This window comes from Xiphias gladius, chromosome 15 (genome assembly GCF_016859285.1).
Source record: "Xiphias gladius isolate SHS-SW01 ecotype Sanya breed wild chromosome 15, ASM1685928v1, whole genome shotgun sequence".
In the NCBI taxonomy this organism is placed as follows: domain Eukaryota; kingdom Metazoa; phylum Chordata; class Actinopteri; order Istiophoriformes; family Xiphiidae; genus Xiphias; species Xiphias gladius.
In genome coordinates, this window is record NC_053414.1 from 11,524,293 (window position 1) to 11,547,486 (window position 23,194).

The window sequence follows — 23,194 nt, forward strand, 5'->3', positions numbered from 1 at the left end:
ACTAAGTTTTTACTATTTACATTATGATTGATGATCAGATTAGTTTCTCTAATAATTGTCTGGCCTATAAAATGTCAGAACTAGTGAAAAATCCCCATTACAATTTCCCAGACCGCAAGTTAACATATTTGAATTGAATGTCATGTCCAACCAACAGTCCAAAACCCCCTAAACATTCAATTAACTATCAAAAAAGAAAAACCATCAGATATTCACATTTGAGAGGCTAGAACCAGTTAATTTATGGCATTTTTGCTTTTAAAAAAAAAAAAGATTAATTTTATGTCAAAGTTGACATTTTTTAATATCTACCCAGTTTATAAATAAGAATAGCCATTGAACAAATCCAGACTTATGTTACTTTGATGCATACAGGCAGTTATCATCATAATTAGACGGCAAAATACACTACTTAAAGTTAACGGTGGTCGATTTCTCCATCCTTTGACCAACTCAAATTAGTATACAAAACCATAGGTGCTAATTAGATGATTTCAAGTAACTGTCGAAAAGAGACTTATAACGTGAGCATCAAGACATCATAATCCTTCCAGGTTATTGAATGTGACGGCTGCCTCAAAGGTCTCGCATATTACATGGATATCATAGGAGTTCTCTAGTGAACCACATCTACTGAGGGATCCACTCTGCCCCTCCAACCATGCCCCTGATTCACTTTGACAGTTTCACTCACCCTCTCACACTTGTTTTCTCCCGTCTTTGTTAAATTTACGGCCAGCCTGTTGTTTCCTGGGTGCACTTCTTGAAGTGGCTCTCACCCAAAACATCAGATTAATAAATAATGTGCTGGGACAAGAGAAAGAGCTTTCCCTTGCGCTAACTGCCGTCCGTCCAGGGCTTTGAGAAATCATCTCATCGGATACTGGACAGTCTACGATGAGCAGAGGCTCATAAATCTCTTCAGTAGCTGCATTTGTGTCCTGTAGATCAGCCATTATTGTCCGGCCCCTCTGTCAGCCCATCCATCCTTCTGCCATTTATCAGAGATGCATCCAGTACATGGAGTGGAAGGAAGGTAGAGAGAGAGAATTGTAGGGTGGAGGGACACTGGTTTCATGATGGTCAACACCAGATAGGAAAGACTGCTCTTCCGAACAAGTCAACAAATACACAAAACAAGGCTGAGCAAGTTTTTAGGCTGTTTTTACATTCAATGTAGCGTAATTACACAAAGAAATGCTCATCGATATCCAGATTCCTTCTCTTGTTTAACTGTTAAAGGGTCAGTTCACCCAAATAAAACACAAAAAACTTTTCTTTTTCACTAATCTCAAATGGTATATAGCAATGCAGATAATTTTGTATTTATATGTTCAGGTGTAGACTTATCAGTCTCTGGAATATCTGCCTCCAGCCCAATACAATGTCGAATAATGGACTTGTTTGTGGTGCTCACAGCACTAAAGTATTACACTTATTAGTATTACATCAGCAGTAGTTTTTTCTTTCCAGAGAGATTGTCTCTCTTACAGTGGCTCATTCACAGACCTCACTGTGAACAGTTTATTAACAGATGTTGACCTCTCTCGGAAGTAAATGCTGAGATCTATGAATTGACCAGAGTGAAGTGCTGTTGCTGCTGAATTTTTAACCATCCTAGCATGGCAACGCTAGTCTCAGTCAGTCCACCACTTTGGTCCAGACTTGAAGCATCTCAACAACTATTGGATGGATTGCCAGGAAATTTTGTGCAGACATTCATGGTACCTGGAGGATGAATCCGTCTTTGGTGATCCCATGACTTTTACTCTAGTGCCACCAGCAGATCAAAGTTTTGACTTATCTAGTGAAATATCTCAAGATTTAAAATCAAATTTATTTGTATAACAACATCTCATACAAAAGCAGTTCAAAGGGATTTACATAAAAATAGAATAAAACAGCCAAAAATATACTAATACACAGCAACAACCATGCATACATACATATACATACACACATACAAACATAAAATAAAATAAGATGATACATATTATGTGCTAAACAGGAGCATATGAGCATTGCCATTGTGTTCATACTAGCATGCTGAGGTTAGAATTAAGCCCAAAACACTGCCGTGCCTAAGTACAGCCTCACCAACATGTTAGCATGGCTGTAGAATCCTAGTTTTATATTAACCTCATTCACCATGGTTGTATTAAGGTGGCAGCAGAAAACTCAGAGATGAAATTCTCAAAACCCTGGAGAATAAAACCAAATCTGCATTGCTATATAAAACTACGGGTAAGTGAGAATACGTTTTTTATTTTTTTCCCCCAAAACCAGTACTTTTAATAGTCAGGAAAACTAACTGTTGAATTTTTGTATGTTAAAATGTATTATTTTGTACTATATGGTGCATTGAACTTCTGTGGTTGACTCATACACAGTCTGCGATCCAAGCAAATAGCTTTTTGTTATGACCACTGATGCAGATAATCCTTTAATAGTAATTCAATAACATCAATTTTAACCTGCTAATCCAATGACCACACATTATCATATGTTCCCAGCCAGTCTCACCAAAGTTAACCTGTTTAACAGATGGGCACCCCTCTCTCAGTCAGCAGGGAGAAAGACATTGACCTCCCCAAACACTTGGCTCCTCCTGGCCCTTGACCCTCTGACCTCCAGGTTAGAAGCAGAGGTTGGCGGAGGTATAGAAGTTTAATCCCCTGCAGTCAGGGAACAGGACGGGTTGTGCATGGTCATCATGCTCGACACAGTCAGTAGTATAATCAGAGAAACAAGGGAGCCAGTTGCTAGTTTAGTGGGCCTGGAAATAAAATACAAAAAAACAACAAGCAAGTTGAACTATTGGAACAGTTACTTTTGTATGTTTTATTAAGTATTCACAAGTTGCTTTCTTAGCTGCTTATGTTTGAATTGCTAAATAGTCATTTATATCTGTCAGTGGACATATTTCTTCTTCTCTCCAGTAAGTGAGGCTTTGATGGATCAAGAGCAGACCATGTTGCATGAGCCACTTGGGGAGCTGCGAGAGGTGAGAGAAGTGGCGAGGAATGTGATAAAACCAGGGGACAAAAATACTTTCCCCATCATTTTCCTCACAGTCAGACCTACACCCCACTGAGTAGTTAAAGAGGCACACAAGGTTCAAGATCAGCGCGAATCAAAGTGTTATTTTTCGATCCCTCCCTGCTCCCTCCCTCACCCTGTGATCTGCTCCAGTGCCTCTTTACAGGCATGCCACGCAGCTCAATGTCCCTGCCATCACTCTCCAGTTCAGAGGGTAATATCATGCTGTATGTTCTTTGAAGAGGTACTCTCCTGTGAGATGTAGGGAAAACACAGTAACACCAACTGGAACTCAATTCTGCAGGCTCCCTCTCGTTGCCAACTATGCAGCCAGAGCGGGGGCAGCGGGGTGTGTTGTGTTGGAGGAGCTGGGGGTCAAGGGGGGCTTCCTGACAGGAAGTGCTGTCTAGCTGAGAGGGGAGAATCAGACAGGAGACTCCTAAAAAGTTGAGTGGCTTTTAATTTGGCCCCCAGCCGACTTTACTGTGAGCTGGCTTCAAGTGGCTCGGGACTGGAGGGCCTCAAGTGGCGAGAATGGTTGGTTATTTATGCACAACATATAATCATGTTTCAAATAAATGAATTTCCCTGACAGAGCCCTCTCCTCCTGACAGGAACTGTTAATGTAATGTTTTCGTACCTGACAGGCCCCTAGTTACAAGACCTTGGAATGCATTCTTATGTTTCTCCCCCCTGCTATCCTCTCTCAGCCACCCTGCCGATAAAATCATGCCCTGGCTTCTTAGTTCAAATCTGTTATTTTGATCTAGTAAAAGAAATACTCAAATCTTGGACGTGATTACATACTTCAGAGGCCAAATCCAGAATTTTAGAGTTGCGCAAAATCATTTTGACAGATACTGTGCACGGTTTTTCTGGCATTTTGATTGGGCTGTAGGTGCCAATGTAGGTGCCAATGCAAAAAGCAAGCTAACTGTGTCAAAACAAATGTACTGTAGTTCCCTAACATACATTATGTGCTATAATATCAAAACATGGAATCTAAATGAAATGTTTTGATGCTATTGACTTATAAGCATAAATTATATTATGGTCATGATAAATGTGATTTCAATATGTTTTCATCACTACACACTAAAGGATACTAAAGTGAGTTCAGATTACTAATTATGATGTGTCTTCAAATGAGATGGCTGGAAATTTACACTGATATCAACTAAAATCTACGCTGAGAAGACACAAAACGGTATTAAGAGACTTATTTCGAATCATTTTTAGAACAGTCTGTACTGCTGCTTAAAGATTTTTGTGTATTTTTTTTGTGCTGCAAAGTTATGCAAAATACTCTTGTTTACAGAAAAGTCTAGAAATATAGTTCCAGTCGAAATGAATAAATGTAAATAAACAATCAAACAAAAAACAGTCATTAAAAATGTGCTTTTGGATGAGATGATGGCTTAGTTTCTCATTTAGGTCTAAACATCTCGATCACTTGGAGCTAAAACAGCTGCACAGTATTGTTATTTCTACGTCATTAAAATCTAATGACATTAAACTGAATCAACCAAACCCCAGACTGAAAGATAAGTTAAAGAATGAATTCTTTAAAAAGGGTTTTTTTTTTTTCTATATATTGCTGGCTCATGAAATTCACTGTATATATTTATGTATTCCACTTAAACATACTTTTCATGCACGGCTGAAGTGATATAACATGTTTTTGGTTTGTCTGTTTGAAGTACGAGGAGGCTCAGTTCCTGTTTTTTCACTCTTTGTGTTAGTGTAGCCATGAAAGTGTGAGTCCATGAAGCTCTTGGAGACCCTGCAACATAAATATTTGGACATCAGTAAATATTCCCTCAGTTGTGAATTTGATCACGCAAACACCAATATGAGTGTCTGTTTTTCTTTAAACAGATACCATATGAACACGCATATGTAGATTGTTGAGAGCCAAAGTAGACCCACCAGTGTTAAGTTATTCATATAACACATAAGTGTTTCAGACACAGCAGCATGAATAAGCAACAAACTACTCCACTTCCACATTAATCAGTTAGAGGAGTGATGATAAATGACATATTTGATAGTTTATGCTAACAGTAATTTTATGTTTTGTCTCCGTCTTACTCATCTGCACACGTGGGTACTTTTTTTGGTCATTGTTGATATCACATCACTGTTCATAAAACATTTGAGTCACACAGCTACAATAAACTGTTTCTTTGACTGTTCCTGTTTTTGTGGCGATGAGTGCACAGAGGTTTAATTCAAAATGTCAAGTTTTGCCACCAATGTTACGTCACGGCAGTCACTGACGGATTTATTTGAATTAATTGAACATGTTGAAAACCTGCACTTTGTTCCGATTTGCTATGTTTTAGTCTTTTTGCAGTCTTAACCTAACATGTAGCTCTTACACATTTTCTGGATTTGAAAAAGAAAAAAATCAGTAGCTCTCAGCCACTTTCATTTTGCTTCTGCTGCACTGCCACATTTAACATGAGGATTTATGCTTTTGTCCTCTCATCTAAAGTTTTATTCCCATAGCCTTTCAAATCAACAAATAATTGTGATTATGAGTGATGCCACCGCAAAGTACAACTGACTTATTTATTATTTCAGGAGAACTGAGACATTTCTTTCTTCGGTGTTGGAAAATGTCTTCCTTGTGTTGTGGCAAGCCCAATGTTTGAAAGGCGATTTTGCTCAGGAGGTCTGTGTTTTCTCACTAGTGGTAGTGGTATATTTAGATGTTGATTATGGATAATCAGCTGTAATGACGGAAGTGCATGGCATGTGTGTTTAGACTCAATGCCATCATCATGCAACACAGACCAAATAGAGCTGTGTTATTGACTTTAGATTGAGACAGGCATTGCCACGAATAGACTCAAAGTTTCATTAATATACTCCCTCACACGCAAAAAAGAAAAATGCAACAAAACATAGCCCTTACTAGTTATATTTAATATTGGCAAAACTTCTGTCCGCTGAGAGGTTTCTGATCAGAATCCAGGGACAGCCCTCTTTTTCTTCCTATAATCTGTTAGGAGGTCAGGTTAAAGGTGAGAGGTCACAAATGGCTGCTTGTATCCTCTCATCAGGAGTGCTGTGGTCATGGCCCCTATCGCGGCCATAAAACTGTGAAACCGCTGACCAGGGCAGCCAAAATCCAATATTCTGTGACTGACCTGTCCCTGTTTCCTTTTTGTCACTGGGAGATGTCCCTTAGATCAGGGTCAATGCTTTTTTAATTCAACTAGAAGAGCCATTTCTTAGCCCATAATGACACCATTAGTCTTGCTATCAGCTTTGTCTGTGTCCACGAAATGCCAATGGCCTCCACGCCGTTCGTCAAACCTAATTTCAAACCAAAGCCTTTCGGAGCGATAATCTTTTTATTTCTCCTGAGAAAATGTTTAGTTTTTTATTTTAAGACTCCTGCATCAAGGTCCCAAGGATTTTAAAGAAATCACATAAAGGAAATGTAATGTTTTTCTGTTCCTCCAGAGAATACGACTCTATTTACAGCTTCGCTTCCTGTGGTGTTTTGAATTCCGGCTAACACAGTCTGTCCTGATCTGGACTATCCCCACAGCCAAAGGCTAACACTCATGGTTAATGTCCTTCAACTATAGTCTATGCTTCAACTAGAAGGCCCCAAGGCTACTCTCACACACTTCTTCCAAAGCAAGCTTCAGCTGCAAAATCCTCTGCTAGCACTCAACTCCAAAACAATGTTTCCACTCCCAAGCCCAGACTTTTATTCCCTCTGTGCCCTCTTTATTTGGAATGTATTGTAAACAAGGTCAAAACCAATATGGTCCTTCTGGACAAAAAGCAATTATGAATTGAGGTTAAGTGTTGGCTTGTTGTATGTATGACGTGCAGTTGGTACACAGTGACGGTGCAAAGGCATTTCAGAAGAATGGTTTCTCTTGAGCTTGGTTTGTGATTGGTTTTGATGGCTTTACATTTGTTGTGATGAAAGGGAAAAACCGTATGGTTTTAAAATCATCACATATGTACAAATGTGTTTGGATATGTATTAGAAATTCTTGTAAATTGATCTTTCCTTCCTCCTTGTAGCGCTGATATCCTTGTCCCGATGGGCTCTCTAGGTTTACCGAAGGGCCAGTCTCTACATAAACACACAGTTTCCTCTATCAGCTCAAGAGTCGATGACAGAGGAGTTTAAAAAGGTTTATGCTCAGATACACATACACATTTCGGGTCTTTCACTTCAAAGGTCTTTCACGCCTCATTTAAATTGCTAAATCAATTAAAATTAGTTGTTTTGGGCAATTTGTTGACGTGAGAATTTCTATAAACTTGAGTCGAATGTGAATCATGATTATTTGTATCACTACTGAAATTACTGTCACACAATCATCAACAAATTAGATATTTTAATAAAAGCTATATAATGTGGAATGTGCGGTGAGTTCAAGCTGTGATTAATGATTTTTTTTTAAAGAGAATTTTGGTAGTTTAGGTCTCTAATCTGAGGTTTTTTGTACATATTTCTTTGTCTCCCCAGAGAGGAAGAAGGGGAAAAAGCGCTGTAAGGTTCAGACAGGCCTCATGACCTTGTTGCTTTATTATTCTTTTGACGGTTGTATTGAAGGTGTTGAAATATTGAACAGAACATGAGAGACGATGACCGCTGAGTTTCCCTTCTCTCGTTGTCCCTTCAAAGTCGAGGATTTAAAGTCTCACACAGCTGTGGTTGGATTGTTTAGACTGACACCTTGAACCATAACGTTAGTCAAAGAGAGGAGGAAATTTGTGTATTTACTTGTGATAAATGCACTCTCAATACAGCTCTTTCACTCCTTTCCATAGTTTGCCAGCTGATTATGTTGCCTGTGCTGACCAAAGCTGTCGGTATACCTTTTTAGATGATGTTTTATTTGATATTAATAGCTTGTACTGGCAGGAAAGCTTACAGAGAGCATAGACTACCGAGTCTCCAGGATGTACCCGAAGAAAACCTTTCTACAGGGTCTATTTATAAACAATTTAGGATTCAGAAAAAAGATTTTAAAAAATTAGTTGATTAATTGAAGATTGATTAGTCGTTTAAGTAATTATTCAAGCAAAAATGCCAAACATTCTCTAGTTACAGTTCTCAAATGTGAGAATTTCCTCTTTTTCTCAGATTTATTTGATTGTAAACAGAACATCTTTGTGTTTTGGACTCTTGTTTGGACAAACGCAAGCAGTTTTGAAGTTGCCACCTTGGGGTTTAGGACATTTTGGTGGATGTGTTTTATGATTTTCAATCATTTTGTACACCAAATGATTAACTGATTATTTGAAAAAAATGGGGAAAATTATTGGACTCCTGCATCATTAAACCTGGGTTACTTTTCACCCAGCAAGTGCTACCACATTTGCTCCAGTTGTTTTCTTAATGATATTTACCTTTTAAAGCTGGTGAGATGATAAGGAATGTATTCACCAATAAGGTTATTAATATTGTCTGCATCCAGATTTAGCAGATTTATTTCCCAATTTATAATTCTATGTGATAAGAGACTGACTGGACCATGCGTAAAATATATTCTTTATAACTTGGTAATATTATTTCAGTATAGTCATTGATATTCTGTCTGTTTGCTTGCAGGAATGGCAGAACTCCATCCAGAAGAATGCAGGACTTGCCTTTATCGAGTTGGTCAATGAAGGCAGGTAGGTAACTCTGACCTGCTAAGTGCTATCCTCTCCCCTCGCAGCAGCACTTCTTCATTATCTTTCCAACCTTACCCCATTGGCCACTTTCCAATTTCCCCATCCCTGGATCACATCACAGCCCCTCAGGCACCCACGGTCCCTGAGGTCCTAGTGATGGACCTACACCACCAATCATTGATTGGTGGTGTAGAGGGGTAGGGAGAGAGAGGATGGAGGACACTTGAGTTCAAGGCTCCATTCAATACCTGCTCATCCCAAAGGGATTTGGGAAAAGGAGAGGGGCTAGGTGGAAGGTGACAGGGGCTCTGATCGCTGGTTTCTCTGTGACACTTGGGAAATTGTTCTTGATTTCCCACTGACCCTCTGTCAGTTTATGCCTTTCTGGTTGAGCCTTTATCTGCCTGTAATCATCTCTTCTGTCTACTATTTGTCTTTTTTTAAATTCTTTTTTCAGTAACACAGACATATGAGCCTTACCATCTATTCCTAATAAGACTCTCTCATTTCCACATCAGCTCCTCAGTCTTAGATCTCTCACCAATTTCAGATTTAGAAGGCCACCCTTTCCGTTATTGATCTTCAGCTTTTAGAGTTTGCAGAGGCTAATCCAAAGTAATGCTAATAAGACCAGCAATGTTGTTCCCTCACTTCTTTTTGGAGGATAGGACTTGTAGTTCACTTTAATGAGGTGACTGTTATGTAACCATAACTGAAGTCGGTGTTACTAGTGAAAGTGTGATTGATTATCAAAATGTTCTACTGTACTGACATACTGCCATCATTTTTATTTATCCGTTATAAATCCAGATACTATAGATGAATGACAGAAGACTTATTGACTGCAGCTATTTTGATATTCGATTAGTTATTGTTATATTAATTATTTATGCAAATATACCATATGTATGCGAAATTTTTTTTGTTTTGTTTTTGACTTTTCATTGGACAAAAAAAAACAATCTGAAGACATCAACTTGGGATTAATGAAATTGTGACGAGCAGTTTCACTATTTTCCAACATTTTATAGACCGAGCGATGAATCAATAATGAAAATAATTATTAGTTGCTGCCCTACTAGATATTATTGTATGCCCAATCTATCTGTCCTAAGTACGTTTGCGATAGCTGAATTTAATTTAATTTTCATTTCTGACAATTTGTAAAGAGTTGGCCTAAAGTGACATCAGCTTCATGTAATAGCATTTTACAGCCCTGTCTTCACAGTTTGGTAGACGATATGAGTCCATGTGCAAAAAAAATACCACAACTCTGTTTTGTCCCTATGTACAGTTTGAATGCAGAGCACCATAAAGAAGGGCAATGGCTGGGTTATCGATAGCCTAGCCTGGACAGGCCCATAGAGGGTGCAGAGGCCCCATCACCTCCGCTCCCCTGCTACCCTGTGCTGAAACAGCAGGCTTAGGTTACAGTCATCCCCTGACCCCTAAACCCCCACCCCTCAATCAGTCCCAACCTGGGCCCCCACATCCCTCTTCTCTGGCCCCTGGTCTGTTATTGTTCCACTTTGCACAGTTCTGACCTTTAAGGCTGTAGAAAGGTTTCTTCGACCTGTACACACACACACACACACACAGACACACATACAAACACACATACACATAACATGCATGTTTCATCAACACTGATAAGAAGAGGGAGTGAGGTAGACTACACATGTAGGAACATGAGCACAGATCCTCCCTCCTGTCAGATGCATATCATTAACAAATCAATTAGCACATGCACCCCAGTTAAAGGATATATCTGGTTTTCTGAATTAGATTATCTGCTTATTTTGCATGGTTCCTTTTCAGCATTTTATGGATATGACCTGGCTTTTCTGTCTCTAGGTTATCACAGTGGTAAACTGATATTTAAAATACTCTGAACCTCAAGATTTTATGATATTTCTAAGCATCTATCTCATGACGTTTTTCATTTACTAAATGGAGTACTCTGTTATCCATGTGCTGTGGTAAAAAATGTAAACAATACATGCAAATAAATGTTAACAGTACTCCAGTGGGCTGATGTCCGTCTCTCTCTCTCCCCAGACTGCTGAGTCACACCATGAAGGACCACCTGGTTCGTGTGGCTAATGAAGCTGAATTTATCCTCAGCCGACAGAGGGCCGAAGACATCCATAAACATGCAGAGTTCGAGGTAAGAAACTGCAGAGCTCTGGCAACTCGTGCACAGTGGAAGTATTTAAACAAAATTACCACTGACATAATTTCTTATTATGCAAGCAAACTAAATCACCTCTGGATGTAGGAAAATATTAATATCAATCCAAAATATATTGATTTTATAGGTGTGGGATTGCAGTCTGCTGTGGCAAATTTTGAATGACAAAAATAGAAATAGAATAATCTATATGTCACATATCCTTCTGTGAAATCCACAGGAACTTTAGGCTCACTATGTTCGGACAATAAAGTCTATTTGTAGCTTTAGGCCCATCGCACTAAGATTCCTTTGATAGAAATGTTTAATAGTTTGATACTCCTCTCCTCCTCAGTGAATATGTTTAATGAAAACAAGGAAGGGGTAGCAGTCAGCGAGAGCATAGAGGAGCTGATCCAATGACTACTTCAAACTTGTCCGTCAAGTTTCAGGATCTGTCACAGCAAACTTACAGGATAAATGTTTACATTTCAAACATAACCCTGTGCTAATCATGAACGCACCCACAAAAACACACAGACTCTCACGCACACACTGAAGTAGTCTGAGGCTGGAGATCATGCTTGGCACATATCACTAACCAAACATTGTGTAGTGTTAATTTATCCCTGTGCCTCTCTGTGTAACTGCAGGCTTGCCCCTGAAACATAACTTCTCCCCCTCCTCTTTTTAGCAGTTCCCAGCACAAACGTTGCCATTCACGTGTAGCTGCCGGGCGAACTCTATCCTGACCCATGGGCAGCCTTCGTTGCCCTTTTCCCAGTCCAACTCTGCTACACCGCCCTGCTCTGCTTTCTAGATCTCACCAAAATCATTTCCCGTCTTGCTTAGATCCTGTCGATTATACTCCCGCTGGGGGTGTATTTTGCCAGTGACAGGAATATGGCATCTTCCCCTCTCTTCCATCCTTCCCTCCCTCATTTCTCAGGAACCCGCCAGCACTAAAAGCTGCAGACAGACCTGAGAGGTGCTGGCCTGAAGGTCTGACCAACTCCACCTCCACCCCCAACCCTCAGTCCTCTCCCCCCACTTTGCAGTAAAATGTGATGCTTTTTTAAAGGTTCAAGGAAGGGTCTCTCTTACATTCCTCTAAAGTAAATTCCCTCAAGAGTGTTGAAAGTCAATCAGAGGGGTGGGGGCAGAACTCTTGCACATCAAAGTTTGTCTGTGATTGCTATGTTTTGCTCTCTTCACAGCATAGGCTGCTTCTCTGTGTGATTGGCATCCTGCTCTCCTGCATAACCCTTATTAATCGCTCCAAGCGTCAGTCTTTTGCACAGCATTATCTGACATGAGCTGACCTTGTCATTATCAACACAAACCTGGAGTGTGATTTAATTCTACTAGGTTGATGTAGCAGATTTTTTACTCCACTTCAAGCCCACTTCATGAAAAAGTGTACAGTATTTGTGTTCTCGCAAAAGTTAAATGTCCAGTATGTCAGGTAAGGCAGCTGTCGTCATCCGACACAAGAGCAGCACAGGTAAAAAAACGTCCTGGAATATGTTGCCTGACTGGCAGACAGACAGACCTGGCAGCAAGTCTGCGCATGACAGCCTCAAATGATCCCGCTCTGCCTCGGCCTCTTGCTGTGGCTGATGGCCACATGCTCTGTGTAACCATGTCCCTATCCCTACTCCATTTCTCAAACTCCCTGGCATCACTGTGTGATTCCTAACCTGGCATACAGTAGTTTGGCTCAGCATTGCATGTAATAGCCTGACTGTTCCAAGCTCTCCAAATCTAATTAATTGGCTTTTTTGTTGTTGTATTTCCTGTTTGTGGGTTTTTTGTGTGTTTATGTTTTCTGTTACATCTCATAGCTGAATCTTATGCACAAAGGTTATTACAAAAGAAAACCTTTATGCTTTCATTATGTGTACTTTATGTCGGAATAAGAAGAGTTGGACATAAGAATAAGCTATTTAATTGACAGAATTCAAGTCCTATTCCTACGTAAACTATTAGTAAGTGTACAGTTATGTGTCTGCTTACTAGCATGCATATAAACATGACATGAATAGTCTTTGATGCATGTTGGGTAAGAGCGATCAAATGACTACCAAGGACAAAGCATCTGCTATTCTCATATTTGGTAGTTAGTTTTTCTACTCATGACTCTGCCTTCATTCCTTATCCACTCTGCTTTGTACAGCCATATTTGTTATATATAGATATGTATATACAATACTATCTGCATTTTAAAGACATTGTGGGCCTACATTATAACAGTACTGTGTATAGTCTAATAGGGTCAGGGTTTGTTATCTTTCCAAATGAAGCAGCACTATCAGCTACATGAACTATTACTCAGTTGAGAGCAATAATAAAACTAATGGAAAGCTATAACTTTACATTAGTTGTATTTTTGTGTTGTCATTTGAAACGCACCCTTCGCTTGCAGTCTTCCAGACGTCCTTAATCAGATACACCCACCATTGTGGGTCCCAAACTATGTCTCCCAATTGAATTCCACACTTAAATGCGCTCCGCAGTGACCTCTGAGAAGAAGTGAACCCCTGATAAGTCTTGCTCTGATATTGCAGTATTGATTTTTGCCTCCATACAAGCTCTGCTTGAGCTTGCTGGAGCCAACGGTTTCATTTTGCACTGCCACAATAAAAATAACAGGCCAATGAAACATCCCCCCTGAGAGCGGGGGTGGAGGGTTTAGAAATAATTTTCAGCTATGTCCCTATGTCCCAAGCGTTGTTCCTCTGTATTGTGTTGTGGTGACACTATAGGTTGGTTATTGTTTTGTGAGAAATAGACCAAACTGGGCCTGCAAAATGACTAATTTTGGCTGTCATCGTGTTGCAGCCAGCAGGTTTGTCATCCAGCACCAATCGCCACAACATGATCTGTATCCTCCTTCATTGTACTTTACTGCATATCACAAGTTTTGTTTTAGTTAAAAAGCATCACCAAATCTCAATTAAATACATAAAAACAAATTTATGTTTGCTCTTTGTCAGAGTTCATATCCTTAAGAAGGCATTGATATAGGAGCCTTTTGATTTAGATACCAGTTTGCCTCAGAGACATAACATATGCTTTCTCTCTCACTGTCTCTCTCCCTTTCTCACTCACACTCACAGTGGCTCTCTGTGGGACAGAATTGAGTTATCTTTGGCCCTGAGAGTAAGTTATTACACTGGACTTAGGGTGAAACAGAGAGGAAGATAACTAGGGGGAAATCCAATTACCTTTTAGGGTTCTCTATCTAATAGGATCCTTAATGTGAAGGAGATCTGCAGATCGGATGTTGCAGCCCAGCACAGCAAATGATAGACTCTGATATCTTCAAGAGGAGCAGGAAGGAGAGGGAGCCTTAGAGATAGAAAGGAGGAGAGAGAAATCGAACTCCCTCTTTTTATGGGGCTGTTCATTAGGGATGAAATGTGGTGGGCTCAGGGGCACAAGGGCAGATAAGACGGTCCAGATAGGGAAGAGTGAGCAAGACCCAAGTCATTTCTATTCTTTCTTACCCTTCCCTTCTGCTCAATCTTTTTCCTTTTTTATAAACCCCCTTGATTCATCCTCTGCTGCTATATGGAGTAATTGAATTGACCGTCTGAGAGATTCTGTGAAAGCCAGACGATAGCGGCTAATTAGTGCTTGGCGTCATTGTCTTCCCTCTGCTGAGCTTGTAAAACGATCCGGCCCTTCTCCCCACATTAATGACATTAACATTGAGCTGATGCTCATTATGTTCTATTATCATAGCACCGGTCTCTGGAAACTTGTGCATCACAGACCATCTTACAGAGCTGAGCATCACGGAGCAAGCCTCGGCAGGAATCTACCGTAGTAGCTTAAGTTAGGTCAGATCTGCAATTTAAATATAACCAGCAGGTAGATCAGTTCACTGATTATACAAAAACCTGTTTAAGGGATCTGCCTTTATTGTTAAACCAGAAGCAGCCCGCTATACAAAGGCTACTCAAACACACGCAGGGGAGAGCCACAGCTCCCACAGGCTATTTAAACCACATCATTCCCAGCACTCGGACTGATACCTGCCACCAACTCTAGCTGGCTGTCGTGTAGTTGTCACAAGTGTAATGTAGTTTTGCAGCAGGGCTGGATGCCCAGGCATCTCATTATGGGCAAATCTGCTGTGTAGAGAATGAGAGAAAAAACGGGATGATGTCTTCATTTGTGATAGCATTGTGGCACAACCATCAGGACAGAGGTGCTTTTTCAAAAAGGCAAACTTGAGCGAGAAATTTAACATAGTGGTAGGACAAAAAACTCCTTGGCCTTACTTTCTGTCCATTCTTGGTAGATGCTTAATTTTTATTCCTGCACAACATGGAATGTCCCACTCAAGACAACAGGAGAAAAAAGGGAGAAGTGGGGTACAGAAGATGGTTGGTGAACAGTAGGCTCAGTCCCACTGTCATGTCAGCGTAATGAAGTCCCTAGGTACCTCCTCCGCAGCTCCAATCATTGTGTGACCAGCTAACCTCGAAATATGACTTTACTCCATAGTTTCCCTTTGTTTCAGTCTGACGGAGTCTCTTTAGTCACCAGGAGAATGTTCTCATTGAGCAGCTGAAGGTGAACTCAGCTAAAGTTTCCATGTTACACCGATTTCGTAGCTTAAGCAAATCACAGGTATCTCAGTTTGTTGTTATGATGTGGAGAAAATTAAGTCTGTTTGCTGCTTAAATTTCACATTGTTGAAGATTTGTTTTCACATTCACTCTGAGTTTGGTGGCACCATCCTGTATTCATGATTTCAGGCAACGGCCGATCTAGAGGACATGTATTTATCATCTGGCCACGTCCTTTCTTCAATTGACAATTTTTCAACTCCAGACGACAATTTAACACGTATGATTTTTCACATGGCATGACCTTGAAGCTGAGCCGGAGTAATGCAAAGAGGGCAGCAACATGGTGAAAGGAGGGTGCCGTTTTGCAGAGACAAGAGGTTTCTGGGTAGAAGAGATGAAGAGGCTGCCAGCCGAGCATGGTGACCAGTCCATTAAAGATCAGGCACAGACAGTGTGAGGGGAGGAACAGGGGGGAAGGAGGAGGAGGAGAGAGATACTTTGATAAGTGTTGCGCCTGCGTTAACCTTGATGGCCGCTGGCAATGGGCTGATGCCAGCAGCAGGGATCTGTTTCAGCTGGATTAGATTTTTTTTTTTTTCCCTCTGGCGCTCGAAGAGAAGAAAAAAAATCAATACTTGGGAGCATAGCATGACAGGGGCATCATTTCAGAATTGAAGTGGCTGTCAGGCATTGTCATTTGGTGACTTTTGTTCGCCATTGTACTTTTAAGCCCTCATTTTTCTCCCCCTCCTCTTCCTTTCATTCATTTCTTTCCAAGCCCATTGTCTGAATTCCCCTGGTGACATTTTATGTTGCAATTTGAAAACTTGAGGGCAAAAGATCAAGTGCAAGAGAATCTCTTTGAAACCAATTGGTGGACTGGTTCGGCATCTACTTTTGTTTAGTGACCCCCATCCTCCTTTCTCATTTCATCCTCTTGTCTCCCTAGACCTCCAATGTGTTCCAGGAGGAATTTATTTGTAGTATATTTGCATTCTCTGATACCAGACAAGGACAAGCCTGATGTCTCGCCTTCCTCTGGACAGTTTTTCTCGCCGTTTGTAAATGAAACCCTCTGGGAGTGCTTGTCGACGGATGTGAGAAATTGGAGCTTCTCGCAGAGCAATACCCCAGCCTTGGAGAATGTGTAGCCCTGATGTGCCACCATTGTCACGAGATTGCAAATCAAGCGCTTTAATAACATCTCTGCTGGTTTTGTTTTTTCCTCCTGTTCTCCGACAGAACCATGAGACCCTGGTTTTGTCACTCGCCGAGTTGAAGGCTCACTGTGGCACAGCAACACCACTAGACCTTTCTCTGTCACTCTAATTGATAAACATAGGGCTGATATCTTGTAATGAGCCTCCATTCTCCAGCCTATTATACTGGTTAACCCTCTCAACCCAAATAAGGAGAGGAGGAGGGGGAGCCAAGGCATCATCTGACAACAACTACAGCATTTAGATAAGGCTGACATTGGTACAACACCACCACTGTGAAACTCTCCTGGTTCTCTCCTCCTCATTATCTTTAAAATCAGCATGGCAAAAACATGAGCGAGTTGCAGTGATAACCACAACAACAATTTTTAACAGCAGAAAGCTTGTGTGCGTGTTCTCTGATGTGTTCAGTGATGTGATTAAAATACATGTTTTAATACTCTCTCTCTGTAGGTGTGTGTTGCCATTTTCTTTCCACTCCCCTTTCGCTTCTCTTGCACAGCCCATTTCCCCTCCAAACTCCAACACACATCCATATTTATTTATTTGAACTGTGAATGAATTGTGGGAGACATGAATCAGTGTAATTGACTCGATTAATGCCAGCCATTATCATTTCGTCCTCACCAAGCTGTCTCCTGCGGCAGAGCAGGCACCCACGCCAGCCGACCCTGTCAGCCAGGCCATGTAATGGAAGGTGCTGCCCATGATTACAGTGTCGCAAGTCATAATGCTCTCATTGCCAGCAAGTTGTGCCCTGGTGGCTGTCTGGCTAGGAAGCTAACAGAGCATAGTCTGCCATCCCTGTTCCTCAGCTGCCCTCTTTTAACTCAGTAAATGGAAGTGCTTAAACCTGAGCATGTCTTTTTATGGTTGTTTTCTTGTCAAAATATGCACACTGACTGCTTCAGTCACTCCAAAGGAGGCATGTTCCCACTTGCAAATGGGAACAGATACTGTTAATTGACTTCTTATGTTTTTCCTCAACATTCTTTGAAAGGAATGAAAGAAAAGTTTGTTTGAAAATACCCCAAATGCCCCTTTTTGGTTTCTGTCCTTTATCCTGTCAGTGGACCTGGATTGAAGTGAATACGGGATGTTGCCAAGCAGGGAGATTTAGTTCTTCACTTTAACCTTCATAATAACAACATAATAAGTCCTTCATAATGCCAGTGCATATTCTCTGACTTCACATCAATGGAATGACCCCCAGAATTAACAGTGACTTGTCTTTTCCACTTACAAGCAAACCCAAATTTAGGTTTTAATGGCTCTACTTATGTGTTCAGCCTTTTTGGTTGTTATTTTAGGGGTGAGTCTGTCTTTTTGGCCTTTTCGCCCGTAGTCGACTTTGGCTTCGGATATGAGAAAAGCCCATTACAGCATGGAGGGTTTGGGTGTTTGGGCAGGCTCAACACACAGGTGATGAAGTGTTTGTTTATGGTTATGAGTGTGAACCCAGCACTGCTGATTAGTCCTGCAGACTTTACATGTCTCAGACGTGGGCAGATGGAAATGGAGTCTTTATAGTCCTGCTACTTAAATCTGTTAAAAGGATGGAAATCCACATTAGCATTTATTTTGAGAAAATTGATCATTTTTATAATTATGTATAAATTGATAGATCTTTGGAAAATGTTTTTCTGTTGTTCCTGATTAAATATTGTCTCTATAAGTACATCATACAGTATCTTCTGGAATAATTTTATATTGAGCACAACCAGAATTGTTGGACTTTATATGTTGTCCTCTGAGTCAATTCCTTTGGTCCAGTTTTCCACTATGTCCCACTCTTACTTGCCTTTACCTTCACCGATCAAGATTAATGGGCATGCAACACACACACACACACACACACACACACACACACACACACACACACACACACACACACACACACACACACACACACACATGCAGCAAAGCAAAACCTTCTCTGGTTTAAAATCTGAAACATTTACCCAGCAATCCCTCTTCCATACTCCCTCTACTTTGCTGTTTCCCAGGTCATCATGCTGGAAGGTCAAGGCCCACTTTAATGCCACACAAAGAGACACAGATTGATAATTAAGGCCCAGCAGCCTGCAGAAAAGCCCCTCTAATGTGATTTATGCCTATAGATTTTCTGTCGGATATGAAATGTTGTCGTTCAAATTGAAGAGGAGGACCCATTATAAAGCGTTTTACTGGTAACTTTGAGAAAACAGGTTGCATTTGTTAAGCCATGCATCTGGGTTAATACTTACTCGGTGGCTGTTGTATCAATGAGTTAGTTTAATGTTAATTTGATAAGGACAGTAATACGAAATCATTGCAGCATTAATAATTGAATGTGTTTTCATTCTTAATACTGCCATTAGCTTTAGTAGCTGTACTCAGAGCATGTGGAAGAAAATATAAATGCACCATTGCTAGCCTGATGATCTGCATGTCTAGATTTGCTATTCATAGCCCATGTTTCTTTCTTTGTCCCTCTCCTCATGCTCACCTTCAATAGGATTATCACTTTGAAACAATTCTTTCAGAGTAAGCCATGAGTTCAACATGAGTTTGGAAGTGAAATTGGTTCTGAAATAAAGATTGGAAATCAAAACACTGTTTCAAATTATAGCTGTTATTTTCAGAAGGTGTTTTACTTTTGCCATCGCTGCAGAGTTCAAAGGCCCATTCTGATAACAAATTCCGACAGAGAAAAATGTCCTCCCTGTGCATTGTGGGTATCGTGTTATTTGGTGCGCTGGAGGGCATTAGTAAATACATGTCCACTGTTATTAATCAACATGACAAGAGGACAGAAATGACCCTATGCTTTTCATTTGGTTCTACTCAGAGTAAAGTTTCTATATGTGAAAACACTGCATGCTGGTGTCCGTATCGTTTCTTCCTGTAGACTGGTTTTGGCCCTATGTATTATTTACAAAATATTAATACATTTATATGCTGTATACTTTTATTTCTTGACACATTTGTATATGCATTTGCAGTGTTCACACTTGTGACACCTTAATTTGCAGAATGTATAGTGCATCTTTTTGTCTCTCCTTTCCAGTCTAACTGTGCTCAGTATGCAGCAGAGAAGCGAGATGAGGAGAAAATGTGTGACCACCTGATCCGAGCAGCCAAGTACCGCGACCATGTGACAGCCACACAGCTCATCCAGAAGATAGTCAACATCCTGACTGACAAACATGGAGCCTGGGGAAACTCTTCCATAAGGTAAAACAAAAACTGTGTCTAAAAACAAGATTAAAACAGAATTTATTTAAAGAGGTTACTTTTTAAAATATTTCAGAATTTATCGTGATGGGAGGGAAAAAAAAATCTGTGGTGCTGTTGAGGTTTTCTTCCTTTTTTCGCTGAGGCCCACTGGCTCTCACACACATTCACACAATACAATTTACATTATGTACATGTTTAATCCATTCTTTATACATGGCATTTGTTTGCGTATTTTAGTTTTATGAATTAAAATTAGAAATATTCTTTTGATTCTATATTTTATCATAATTATGTTCTGTTTCCGACATGCCAGGATATTTTCACGCGACAATAAGTGACTGGGTTTAATCAAGGGGATGCACCTGTTTTGTTTTTTTATGAACGGTGTTCATAATATGTAATTTTCTCAGCCTTGAAAATGATTCAAGCCACTGTAATGGTTTTAATTTCATCATAATCTTTCTCACCCCCAATACTCATGACTTTGATTAAATTAGATTTGTAAAGGTGAAAATGTCAGCTGTGGGTTGAATAATGCATTGGCTCGGGAGAGACATGAAAGCCATTTAAACAGCTCCGCTCCCATTAAGAACAGAGGGAACCTTATCCTCTGTATTTGTTTCGCCAAATAGGCAGCAGAATCCAATGCCGCTATTCCCTAATGATGGACATTTGTGCAGGTAGTGTGTAATAGTGAGCTGGAGAGACGGCTGCTGGCTCACGCTTGTTAGACTGAACTAACTCTCTGGAGACTCGTCTGGCGAGGGTTAGTTTGCTATTGGATCAGGAGTCTATCTCTGGCTGCCTTTGTTTTGCTTCTCTATTTTGGTCTCTTATATCATCGTGTGGTGTGTTATTTGTCATCTTTTACTTTCCTTGATCCCATCTCTCTCCCTCCCTCTCCTCCTCCCATCTCTTTCTCTCTATTAGTCTCCATGTGTACTCACACAAGGCTATACTATTTACTATGGAGATTGTGTTCTACGAGCTCTGGCCAGAAAAGTCTCCCATTACTGGTCCTTTATGCTGCTGTGCTATTGATGGTTTTCCTAATGGCTGCCGATGGGCGCAGGGAGCCATTGGCACTGGGCCTTGGAGTGCAGCGCTCTTTTAATAAATCACAATCAGTCCTGTGCCATTACATCAATATTTTTGGTCAATTACTGTGAAGGTCAGGTGGTGCAGCTTTGCACCAGAGCTCGTGGTATGCGGGCATAGAAGAAACATCTGGTGCGGCCAACCCCAGAAAAAGAACAAGTATAAGGAAAAGATGAACACAGGAGAAAAAAAAAAAAAACTGTCAAGCACACCTGCAGGCGTCCCAATTTAAGAGTGGTCCTTTCCCTAATCCCACTCATACACAAAGCGTGTGGTGCAGCAGCATTCCCTGCCTGTAAATAAGAATGGGGAGGGGATGGACGGACACACACAATGAAACCCACAACCTTTTTCCAGCTGTGAAAATAAAATCCAGGAGCACAAAGACAATACGCAGCAATGATTACGACCTTTTGTTGCGCAGTGTAAAATCCAAGCCTGCCCCCTCACACGCCATAAAAACCTATTCCCCAAAGTTTCCATTCAATAAAGAGTCTGAAAATGAAAATATTATTTTCTCACAATCTGAAGGGAATTGTTGTTTCCTCATGGCAGGCATCTAATATTTTCTGACATAGTGTGACCTGTCTGAATGCAATTTGTGTCTTAATATCCAGCTTACTGCAGCCCTGGCCTCTGGAGAAAAGAGGTGTTAGGTGATTTTCCCTTTTCCATTCCACGGTTTTGTCTTTGTTGTCTGTGGTTCTTTCTTTCTCTTTTTTCCTTTCTCTTCATCACAGCACTCCCTTTTTCCCCTCATTCCTTGTCATTTGCTCTTTCTTGTTTAACTATCTACTTCAGTTGTAAAAGTGATTGGCCAGGGAGGATTCCTTCCACCAAGACAAAGGCAGTATCTATCTGTCATCTAGTGTCAAGACATAGACAGATCCAGAGCCAGACAGATGGGGCGACTGCCTGTCCGTCCATACATTTCTGATCTGGTACCTTGAGACTCAGGTGTACAACATGGCAGCCTGCTGTCTTTTTAAGAGGGGGGAAAAAGTAAATGAACAGGTAGCAAGATGCCCACAAATGAAACAACTGGCAGATGTCATTTTTTTCTGTCCACATCTCTCCAGCCCCCCCCCCCCCCCGAGCCTGGGTCCACTGAGCATCCACACTGCTGTAGTGTTTATTTGGGTCAGGAATCATCTTTCATGTATATGACACCTAGACAAAGTCGACGGACAGAGAGAGGAGATGAGGGTAGATGATGGAGAACGCCAGCTCACAGTCTCTGGGGACATGCACTCCTCTCCTCTTTTTTCCCCTCTCATACCTTCTCTTTATTGCATTCTAATAGGCTGACTAATGTACCATGGAAATTCACTCTGGATGCAGGAAGCGGGGAAAGTAAAAGGAAGGTGACTGAAGCTGAAAAAGGTTGGAGTGTGATGTAGAAGCACACTTTTTTTTTTTTTAAATCCAGAGCTGTTGACAATCTACTGATGTAGCCAGTCTCTTTGAAGCAAATGGAAGCATTATTCAAGATGCAGAGGTTTAGGTATACTCCCTGGCATTTTCTGCTCTCCTACTTTGTCTTACTCTTTTCTTTTAAGGCTGTATCAGCATCCTTTTTTATTCCCGATTTACTCTAACAGTCCTCACCTACAGCTAGCCCCCCAAAACATACACAGCCCAAGCACAAACTCCTCTCCCTCTGCTCCTCCTCCCTCATATAAGCAGCTCATTTTCTGCAGCACCACTGCTCTAATGGACACCCTTAGGCTAGAGGCTTCCCAGCCAAGAGACATCCATCTTTTGACATGTCAAACTCCCGCCCGGCAAAAAATCTTTGTGATGTGCACTCCAATTTTTCTTCAGTAAATCAAATCTTCCTTCCTTCAGAAAGACGAATGCTTTAGGGTCGGAGTGTTATAGAGAAAATCAATGCCAGCAAAATTGAAACAGTATGCCTGCGTATTGATCGGCCTTGTGTGATCGAAAAAGAACGGTTTTGTAACTGTTCCTCTGGACAGTTAGCTGACCTGTAATGGACAAACTATTGATATTAGCATTACTATTTTATCTTGTGCTATGTCATTTCACCAGTGCACTATTGAGGGGAAGAAGCCGGGGCAGAACATTCACAGTTAGTCCCGGAAAAGGATTTGTCCCTCCTATCCATGACACATTGAATGGTGTCTGCACAAAAAACTGGGGATGGTTTGTGTCACCATCTGATTTAATTTTAATTTTCTTTTTTG

The 23,194-nt window shown here is 40.8% G+C and overlaps 1 protein-coding gene across 1 annotated transcript in view; it reads left to right on the plus strand.

Annotated features, from left to right (window-relative positions):
• The window catches only part of lrba (LPS responsive beige-like anchor protein), a 191,710-nt gene that overhangs the window by 72,349 nt on the left and 96,167 nt on the right, over nucleotides 1-23,194 (plus strand). Inside the window, exons 34-36 of the mRNA XM_040146675.1 lie at nucleotides 8,633-8,697; nucleotides 10,756-10,864; nucleotides 19,720-19,886. Coding sequence (XP_040002609.1) covers nucleotides 8,633-8,697; nucleotides 10,756-10,864; nucleotides 19,720-19,886 — 341 coding nt within the window. The remainder of the gene's footprint in view (nucleotides 1-8,632; nucleotides 8,698-10,755; nucleotides 10,865-19,719; nucleotides 19,887-23,194) is intronic.